This window comes from Parambassis ranga, chromosome 19, assembly GCF_900634625.1.
Source record: "Parambassis ranga chromosome 19, fParRan2.1, whole genome shotgun sequence".
NCBI classification, from domain to species: Eukaryota; Metazoa; Chordata; class Actinopteri; family Ambassidae; genus Parambassis; species Parambassis ranga.
The window spans coordinates 19,300,334-19,311,415 of NC_041039.1; the positions used below are offsets into that span (position 1 = coordinate 19,300,334).

Consider the following 11,082-nt stretch of genomic DNA (forward strand, 5'->3'; position numbering starts at 1 on the left):
CCTGAAGTGTCCTCTTTTCGAGGAAAGAAACAGAACGTCTCTAGCTATTACTTTCCTAATGTATGAGCGACATATGCTCTCATGTCGTATACAACGTGGTCAACTCCGAAATAATCAAGATAATAATAATAATAAATAAAATATTGCCGCAAATGATAGGGGGGCTTTGGATTATTTTAGGGAGGCTGAAGCCCCCCTAAAATAGGGCTAGCGACGTCAGCGCTCAATATGAATGGCCACATCATGACCCATTTACTCAAGAAGACCCATAGACCTCTTAAAACATGTAGATGGGTAAATAGCACTGTAGGCCACAGGAAATCAATGATGTTTTAGTTAAATTCTGCCCTCTGTGTCAACAGACAAAAAACTGTGACCACATCACACCATGTCTGAAATAGGTCAACATTCACAGTCAATATTAACTTTGCTAAAATGACAAGAGATCTAGCTGGTGGCAGATGGGGAAATGAAACTCTTCATTGACTTTCTTTGCCAAAAATGAGTTTGCCTTTTTGTGAATACAAAATTATGACTATGAATATTTATGACAAGGGACTACTAACCCTTTTAAATTCCAAACATTAGCAATCATAATTTAAAATTCTGTTTTGTTGGAAGCATACTCCAAAAATCCATATAAATGGTACTTCAAAGACATGGCAGTCCCTGAAGTAACAGAGTTGTATGACAGACGTATGCACATGTATTCCTTCAGGAGAATGCAGAATAAGGTTGCACTTATTCAACTCTTAAAAAAGTTCTCTCAATTTTTAGTTGTCTTCTTATCCTCATGTTAGAACAGTCACCTTGACTGCCATGCATGTTAGTGTCATTCTTCCATATGTAAGTATTTAAATAATAAATCATTATGATTTATGTCATTTAATAGAACTGTACTTCACATGTTCTTCAAATATTTGAGGTTGGTTGTCTCCACATTATTCATTTCAGAGAGCTGAAGATGACAAGCCCACCTGCTCCACTCTTCATCATAAGGACAGTGTATTGAGTTTAAAAGACAGATCAGAGAGCTCACAGCATAATGTCTTGGCACACATCCAGAGACGTCTGTCCCAGTGCCTGAGAGACAATCGGGACACCACGCGTCTGGAGGACAGAGAAGACATGGACGATGATGACATGGAGGGTGATCGTTTCCAGCAACTATTAGAACTGAAGTGTCAGATACGTAACAGCGGTGAGTACGACCTGTTCTACAGCCGCCGCAGCACCATAGAGTGCAGCATGGGGGAGCAGAGCAGTGTACAGCATGAGCTTCGTATGCTCAACGAGGAGCTACGCAGCATCGAACTCGAATGTCAAAACATCATGCAGGCTCATAAGCTGCGTAAAGGACAGCAGTCTCCCTCAACAGGCAATTCCATGCCCTCTACCAAAAATCAGAACCTCCACCGGGGAGAGCCCATGAGGGGTAAGCTGGCTGACATCAATGAAAGGTTGGAGAAATCAGACAAGGACAGCTCCAGTGCCTACAACACAGCTGAGAGTTCACGCAGCACCCCTCTTGCGATGGACCGCTCCCCAGAACACTCTCTACAGAGGATGGTTAGTCTCACCAACCAGAGAAACCTCTGCAGTGGCCTTGCTACTGGCCCCTCTCCTAGCCCAAGCCCCATCCTAGCAAGCCGTGCCCCAGTCCAGGGCAAGAGCAGCAGTCCTGATCACAGCAATCCTTCAGAGTCTGATCAGACACCTCAGGCTGAGGAAGAGAGCAAAGGGAAACTAAACCAATGTGCATCACGGATTCCTTACTTCTCTCCTTCTCACAGTTCCAAGCAAAGACAGGCCAACATCCCAGCTCATGCTCACCACTACCAGAGCTATATGCAGCTCATCCAGCAGCGCTCAGCTGTAGAGTACGCTCAGAGCCAGCTCAGCTTGCTCAGTGTGTGCAAAGAGCCACAGAGGCCCAGTAATGAGCCTAAGATGGAGTGGAAGGTCAAAATCCGCAGCGACGGCACCCGCTACATCACTAAAAGGCCTGTGAGAGATAGGATCCTGCGGGAGCGTGCCCTAAAGATTAAAGAAGAACGTAGTGGGGGGATGACCACAGATGATGATGCCATGAGCGAAATGAAGATGGGGAGGTACTGGAGTAAAGAAGAGAGAAAGCAGCACCTGGTCCGAGCAAAAGAACAGAGGAAACGACGAGAGTTCATGCAGCGAAGTCGGCTGGAGAGCTTGAGGGAGAACCCTCAAAGCAGCAGTGAAGGTCGCAAAGAGGTCAGCATTATAGAGCTCAGCCACAAGAAGATGATGAAGAAACGCAACAAGAAGATCTTAGACAACTGGATGACAATCCAGGAGCTGATGACTCATGGTACTAAGGCCCCTGAGGGCGCCAAAGTGCACAATGCCTTCCTTTCAGTCACTACTGTATAATAATAATAAAAAAAACAACATTCTACCCCATGTGGTATAACATTACTTGCCTCGTTAAATGTGGCATTTTTATGAGGACAATAGGAATATTTTTCACACTTTGTAATCTAAAAAGCATTTTGTAAAGAATTTATCAGTGGCGTCATGGCATTTTCTTGATGTTTTTCAGAAGTTTTTCACATCACCTCAGTGGGGAAAAACATTTTTCTATGAAACTATGACAATACAGTTATTTTATTACTTCACTCTAAACATGTTTATCTTTTCAATTCTATTTTCGTATTTCTGTTGTAATCATATAACTCTGAGAATCTCATTTTTTTTCTGTTTATTTCACTTAGGATGGATCAGGGCATGCCCGGCCTTTCACTTTCTTTGATGCTCTTATAAATAAAGAGTATTAAAGTCAACAACACAGCACAGTATCATGTTTATATTGTTATTTATTTGAAATGAGGCACAAACTTCAGCTTTAACACATGTATTTCACACATTCCAATTACCATATAATTTGTTTCAAATAAAGACGCTGAGAATTACTGTGGTGAAACATAATGAATTTGACACTTAGAACGGTATTCAATGGGTTTATTGTTTTGTTAAACATTTGGTGCTGCAGTTAATGAATATTTACTCTATTGTCAATAGAATGTAACTAATTTTATTCCACATTTTCTAATTACAGCTAAGAAGAGACTTAACTTACTGCATAACTGAGGATTTTTTTATTATTTTGAAATGCCATATCTATTGGGGAAAAGGGACTCTTTGAGATCTGTACTATTGATTATCATCGTTTTTACTATTAGCTTTGTCATCAGCAGTTTTGTAACAGTGTCTTTAAAAATTATGATACCTCATTTTACAGTTTAACTCGAAACATGTACTTTCTATTATTTGTGACCAACAAAGCTACAAGGAAACAACACAGACAAACAGGTTAATGAAAAATTACCCTTTTTGTCCATAGACAAAATAAAACTATTTATTTTGATCATTGTTGCAGATTCTTAAACCATCCAAAAGAATATTGACTTTTTGCAGCTTTGTGTAAAATGATTTTGTATTTACTTTTTCTACATATTCAACAACAGATGGACCTGCTCATAGCTTTTACATACTAGTGTTTTTACATTTTTACATTTACTCAGCACAGCCTTAACAACAGAAACCTGAATCAATGACATATTTGTGTAGCAGCCTGATTTCATACACAAACATTAAACTTTCCGTATACCTGTGCAGCAGAGAGATTTTATTCCGTATTCTTCATCCATTGTATAATTTTAGCTATAAACATTGTATAGCCTTCACTAACACTTCACTGTGTTTGCACTCACATTAAACTGGTGTCAGCATGTTTGCCACTGAGCAGGACTCAGAACATTCTAGAACTGGTGATATGAATGGTTCTCATTGACCAAAAGTCTTTATAGTTCAGTTTCATGTACAGTGTAATCATCCCAAATGCCTAATTTTTAACAGAAGTATTGTAAATTTGAAATTTTAAACCAAGTCCTGTATGTTTTGAGTCGATGTGTGATGGTCTAATTTGGAGTAATGCCTAGGTGGCACATTTGTAGCCAGATAAAATGTGTGATAAATGGTGGATCTTTGCAAAAGAAGTGATAATAAATTATTGTTTTTTGCTATTATATTGCAGTGGATCATGTTCCTTTTTATTATGCATTTTGACCAAAGTGATATATTTTGTTAGTTCCTGTCAGCTTTTGCATTGTAGTGCGAAATAATTGTTATATTGTGCTTGTCAAGGCTGCATTACATTCCTCAAATCTTTCACTTTAGTCATTTTACAAATCCGCAAGTAGTGGTGGGTGTTACTAATGTTACCCCGGATTTATACCGCACGCGAAAGCGCAGTGTGGCGCTTTACGGAAATAATACGCCCATCTGTCTCACAACATTATTTTACACCAGGAGCGTTTCAGAAGTGCAGCGCTGCCTCCACACTCGTGAGATTCACAAAGTCACAAAGTAATCTGCCTGTTTATCTGATGGTTAATGTCCTCTCTATGTGTCAGGCTGGGTTACAGAGCAGTTACTGAAAACTCAGTTTACTCCCTCAACACACAGGGCAGCTCCTCACCTTCCCTGAGCACAGCTGCTGCTTCTCTCCCTGCCTTTTCCTTTCTGATGTTGTCCTTATAAAAGCATGTTCTATCATATTAAATGCCGTTTCTCTACTTTTCAAACTGAATCTCTCCTCGTACATGGCTGTGGCTGTTTCTCTGCTGGTATCAGTGTTAAATCAGCGAGAGTTCAGTCTGACAGCGTTTTATTTTGAAAATCCACCGGAAACTCTTTTATTCTGGTGCTTGACTTCCTGTCTGCTCGATGTAGTTGGTGCAAATAGACGTGTGTTGGGCACGACGCATCTCCAAAATAGAACTAGAACACGCATCACTCGCAGAGCAGCGTGGAGCAGCGCCCAGCAACGCTTCTGGGATGCTGCTGCGCGGCCGGTGTAAATACTCTCATTGACTATAGTGGAAGCGTTTCACAGCGCTTGACGCTGCGCTGCAGTTACGCGTCTGGTATAAATCCGGGGTAGGAGTCAACAACAATTCACTTTACGGAAACCCCGCCCTCTTTAGTTACTGTTGCTATGCTTGGCACGCGTTTGAACACACACACAGGCCAATAAGTCAACAATGCTAGCGACAGATATCCCAAAGGGAATTATCAACAATGTTTTGTTGATAATATCCACAGCATTATTTGTCAACGATCAGACAATATCATCAAAATCGATGCGAAAGCACACCTTAATAATTCTTACCAGTAAGAGCTGCCCATGCATGCAACAACAGCAAAAACAACAGATAGGGATAGCAATAGAATGAAGTAATGAGTAATTAATGCAAACAACAAACTTTGTAACAGTACTAAGCCAAATTGGCTGGCTAGCCATAGTGGCTAGATCACTAACAACACAACTAACCTTGGAACAAACATCCTCTTGATGTTCATTTCCACATAAGGCCTCCCACACTGCTTAATCTACACCTGACGTCTCTGTCCAGCTGTGTTTTAGGTTTTGGGAATGGAAAAACACCACCCCACCCTCCAAACTTTGTGGAAAGCACTTATCTGATTTACACAATCCATATACACACTGCTTTGGCGACCTGGGGGAAGACTGGCGAGACGAGTTCGTACCAGAAGTGTGAACCTGGTGCCCAATGATTCCCCTTACGGGGACCCCTGAGTTTTAGAGAGTCGGTTGGTGGGAAGCAACCCTTGATGTGTAGACGTGAATTCATGCTGTGGGAAAAGAAAAGAGGTGCAGGTTGTTAGGAAATGGTGTCATTTCAACATGAGGAACAGCAACAGAAACTCCAGCAGGTCACCCCCTGAGGGGTAAAGACCAGTCCTGTGAAGTGAAACAGAATTACTTGTTCAGTGAACACATGTTCACCTCAGATATCTTCTGAAGAGTGACTCACTGTGAATATGTTAAGTTATTAAACAGACGGAGATTTCAATTAAAATGTCCTTCCACATGGATGGCTTTGTGTTCATTAAAATGTGCCAACCACTTGATCATTACTATGGCCTTGTCATATGCAGGGGAGAGCACTACTGAGATACTCTGGTCTATGTATTATCTTAAGTTGTCAGTGTGTGCTATAGCTGAAATTGAAGTGTCACAGCTACCACATTGCCTGAAGACTGTTCTGTACTTTTTTTGTTTCAACTTGTTCCATTTTAGGAGACTGAGGAATTACAAAAAGAAAGAAAGTCTTACTTATATGCTGTTGAGAAGAAATAGTTCTTGTTTAGCCAAAGGCGTTATGTCTGTTTTTCTTTTTAGTTTCTTTTGTCTTTTAATATTTTCAAATACTAAACAGCTGCACACTGAAAGGACAAAAGTACCAGTGTTGACCTAAAGCTCTTCCTCATGGCATACTCTAATTTATGTATATACAATACTTTTGTCAAAGCCTTTTCTGTTGTTAAAACCTGTGCCACTTAAAAGCACCTCCATTTACAAACCAAAAAATAACTTTGAAGACTCCTGCCATTTCCAGAGTCCATTTGCTCGTCCTCATTTGTTAATTTTCTCAGTCAGTACAGACCTGAGACCATTAAAATGCCAATGAAAAGCCACAGAAAGATCTGTGTACATTGTATGAACCTATGCTGGAACTAGCCAAAGTACTTGCTAACTAATTAAGTTCATCCCTGAGCCCCTAAAGGACCCAGTCAGGTGTAATTAAAATCCAGCCTGTGACAGCCATGGCATTTGTCAGAGCTACCCAGCAGTTCAAATACGGGTGCTGACAGAAATGTCAAGCAGATAGCCGTGGCTCATCTCCTCTTCAGCACTCCCGCTCTCACACATTCGCAGCATTTGCCTCTGTTATGACTGTTTGCTGATAACCTTTAGGATTCCCTGAACAGCAAAAACTACAAATTCTCTCTCATTATTCATCCAGGGAGGCGCACATTTATTGACACACTGATCCACTTGACACATGATGGTGCAGTGTACTTTATAGTGTCCCCCCCTCATTCTGCTAATCTCAGAGGTAAGTAATAAACTGGTAATTGCCTCAGATCATGTGTCTCTCAATGTAATTTTAGAAATTGATGGCTGCTTTGATCTCTGATATCATAACTGTTAGGCTGTGGCAATTGGCCCTTTCATTCCAGATTTGGCGGTATGAATGTGAGTGGTTTGGACAGACTGATGGTCCTAAACCAGCTGTTCTGAATTTAGATGCCCTAATCAAGCAGATGACACTAGTGACTCTGTTGTTAGAGGATTATTGGGCAAATCGGGGAGGTTAAGTAGATCTCAGTCAGCTCTTTGTGAAATGCCTTAAAATCTATACCACCGATTAAACAATAATTAACACAATATTATTTTTTTAATAAAACTATAACAGTTCAATACTGCTCAATAAATGTGTACACTGTGCGTGACACTGCATGCCGGGCTCTCAATTGCTGCATGTGGTTTGTTGTTGTGCACTGTTGAGCTGAGACTTAGAGAAGTGGTGAGAGAGAAATGAGGGGACAGCGCAGTAATAAAGAAAATAATGCGGCAGTGACCAAGCGCAGTGCTAAGGACATGGGCATCATTGAGAAGAAAGGTCACACAACGTCTGTAGATACGTCCTCCCTGGGGAGGTGTTCCGGGCATGTCCCACTGGGAGGAGGCCCCGGGGAAGACCCAGGACACGGTGGAGAGACTATGTCTCTCAGCTGGCCTGGGAACGCCTCGGGATTCCCCCAGAGGAGCTGGGAGCTGCCCCCGCGACCCGGCCCCGGATAAGCGGTTGAAGATGGAGCCTGCAAGCTGTGCCAACAACTCTTGCCGTCAAAGACAGGCAACAGCTAGTAATGCGCAAAATGAAATGATAAAAATGTGGTCTACGATAGAGATTTTAATTCTATCAACCTAACGCGATGTGGTGCATGTTGATGACCCCGAAAAGTTCGAGCCACAAGATCTAATGCATTCAACATCATAGTTAGTACTGGTTTAAGTAAATTTGGTGCCTTCTGCACTTTTTGCACTTTTATGTTCGTGTCAGATCGTGACAGTGTCCAGACCATGCTCACCGGGATTATTGCCAGGGAGGTTGGCTGTTGGAAATTCAACCAGCCAAAGAGAGGGCATCGAGCCCACCGGCCTCAAGGTGTCACAGTAACTGATGAGGAGCGGGTCGAGAGCACAGAACCGATAACTGATAAATGATCATCAGAACAGGACAAGGCCGTTTCAGAGGTCACTGCTGGTGAAACAGTAGAGTCATTGAGCAAACAGGAAACATCTGGCGGAGAGGTTAGGTTGAATGGGGAACTGACAAACATGATGTTTACTGAATTATTTGGAAAGAATTACCAAAGAAATTAAGTAAAGTAGAAATCAAGTATGGTGACTATTGGTCAAAAGACATCTGCAGAGGGACGAAATATTGTTTAATTGGTTAAGAAATATCTGGTTTGATGATGTTTGGAAAATGGGTTGTCTTTGCACTAAGGACTATAAAAGGTTGAGCAAAAGGGCTAAAAATTCAGAAATTCTCCACAACTGACGGGGCCCTCCACCTGTCCCGGCTGCGGGTAAGCCTCCCTGCATGGTTATTTATTTTTTAATTCGGAAAATATATACCTAAACATTTAAATAAAAATGGGAGTAAATATGGTTACATACTAACTGCAAATAATAATAGTCATACTTTAATGATTATATTTCTTTGCTGGTGTCACAACCTGGTGTTGATTTATGGTTTTGTTTTCCTTGTTTTGGGTTTTTAGTTTGATCTGTGTTTAGTTGTTATTTTCCTGTAGTCCTGGTGTTTTGTTTCCCTGGGTTTGTGTTGAGTTGTCTACTCTTGTCTTGTGTTTCCTGTTTTACTTTGGTAGTCCTGTCCTCCCTGTGTATTGTCTTGTGTTTTACTTCCTGTGTTTTTCCTCCTTGTTGATTACCTTCCCTGCCCTCATGTGTGTCACCTGTGCCTCGTTGTCTTCCCTGGTCCCTTTGTATATAGTCTGTGTCTTCCCCTCTGTCTTTGCTAGTTCGTCTCGTCATTTTGATGGGTTGGGTAAAATGATTGGATGAAGGTTTTTCAATCCTGTACGTTCCACAGGTGACTATTTTTTATTTTTTTTATTTTTGTGTTAGAGCATTTTATTAATTGCTTGCAATTAGGGTGTGAAGGGAGTTCTAAGCAATATTAAAAAAAAAATCTCTTACCCTACCTTTAAGCCTTCAGGACGAACCGTCATCATGACTGTGTATTTCTATTGGTATTATTATGTTTGTTTGTTTTTTCAGTGTACATTTCTTGTTGCCATGAAGATCTTCCTGTGGACAGCCTGTATTCTTCTGATAGGAATTGCCCAAGGGGTAAATATTTTACAGTAGTAAAGTATTTTTGCAGGCACACTAAATTACAGCAAATCAACATTTTCTTCTTCATTCTATTTCTTTCAACCTTTCATTTGTGGACAACTCTTTTTAATTAAAATCAATTGTGGATTAAAAGATAAATATCTATACTGTAATTTCATCTGGTTCTTTGTCAATTCTCTGTCAACTGAGGTCACATAGTACAAAATATCTGAAAATTTAAAAGAACATAACCTTGTTAACTCTTTTTTCTTATTTCTGTTTGACATGTTCTCCATAGTACAACTTTGGTGACATCATTCAATTTCCCAACCATTATGGATTGGGTCTCGGTCGAATAAATGGACAAGGAGAGCTGTTTTTCCACCAGACTGAGAGTCAGTTATGATATGAATGATAATAATCAAGTGATAAAAATGGCTGACTAAAGAAATACACAGGATGTGCTTTATATGCTTAAAGGGGCCACATACAAGTATGAATGGAGCATTGTACCTTGTTCTCTGGTGTTAAAAAAATCAATTCAACTTGCACATTTACCAGAAATAAGATCAGATTTTACAAGCCCATTTACAACCTACAAATATAAATGGCTTTTTGGCTAAATGGTGCCCTCTTTGGCAAGCACAACTGAAAAACTACAGGTGATTTCCCAAATGACGTTGTAGCTAGGCTTCTAATTTTAATTATTAAGTTCAAGATGTATATATGAAGGGCACAACCGTGTTTCACATGCACCTCTATGGCTATGCAAGATCTCTTCTATCTCAACAAAACCAAAGTAAAGTAACCCTAACCCTTTTATCTTAGTTTATATCTTATTGCATGTTAATTGTCATATGTTCTTTGTATGCACCAATCACTAAGGCAAATTCCTAGTAATGTGAACCCCCTTCACTTACATGGCAATAAACATGATTCTGATTCTGATTCTGATTCTAAAAATGTTTTCCATTTTATGTCCCCTTTAACACCTTAAAAATGATGGCTGTGAAGTCAAAGGGAAATGTAATGAAGCATAAAAGTGTAATTCTAACAGCGTTTAGTGAATTAACATGGGCCTCAGTTCTATTTTAGAATTGAACTGGAAATTTCTGTTTAGAACAGAAACATAGACACTCAAAAGTAGGCGAATGACAACAAAGCCTGGCTGTGATTTCACATACGCATCAACTATAGTTCAATCATGATTGCTAAAGATGGTGCCATTTCGTCAATACGTTCTATTTTAACACAAGAGAACAAGGTATAATACTCCATCCAGCAAAAAATGTCTCAAAACTGCAAATATGATTGTAATTCCATCAATTTCTTGATGCAATGCTGTGCTTTTAGAACTGATATTTGCAAATTAGAATGTATAATGTATTTTTATGCTGTCAAATCCCTCCATTGTCAGTGTTTTAAACTGTAATTGTTTTCACCACTTCTGTTTCCAACAGATGGATGTGAAATTGGAGCTATCAGACCCAACACAGGTTTAGTCCACAGAGTGAATAATTACCAAGATGACGACATCCCTACAAATCTCAATGAGATAAAGAATAGACTCGAGGAATGCCTGAAATACCTCAGCAATCAAGCTGGAACACCATGCTGTGGCAAATATAACCGTTTCACAAACAACTGTGAACATACAGTTACCTATATCCGTTATGGCATGGAAGGAAGGGTGTCCTGTTTGGTATGTCTAAACTGTGAAATTCTTCTCAATTCTTTCTTAATGTGAGGTAAAAGTAATGCTAGATAGATCTTAGAAGGGACAACTAGCTGGAGTACAGGAATAAGCA

General features: G+C 40.1%; 1 protein-coding gene across 3 annotated transcripts in view; it reads left to right on the plus strand.

Moving 5' to 3' along the window:
* LOC114452618 (PDZ domain-containing RING finger protein 4) overlaps positions 1-4,072 on the plus strand; it is a 104,349-nt gene extending 100,277 nt beyond the window's left edge. For all 3 annotated transcript variants that reach the window (XM_028432033.1, XM_028432034.1, XM_028432035.1), the window contains one exon: positions 955-4,072. In XM_028432033.1, coding sequence (XP_028287834.1) covers positions 955-2,406 — 1,452 coding nt within the window. In that variant the 3' untranslated portion in view covers positions 2,407-4,072. The remainder of the gene's footprint in view (positions 1-954) is intronic.
* Positions 4,073-11,082: the final 7,010 nt, after the last annotated feature.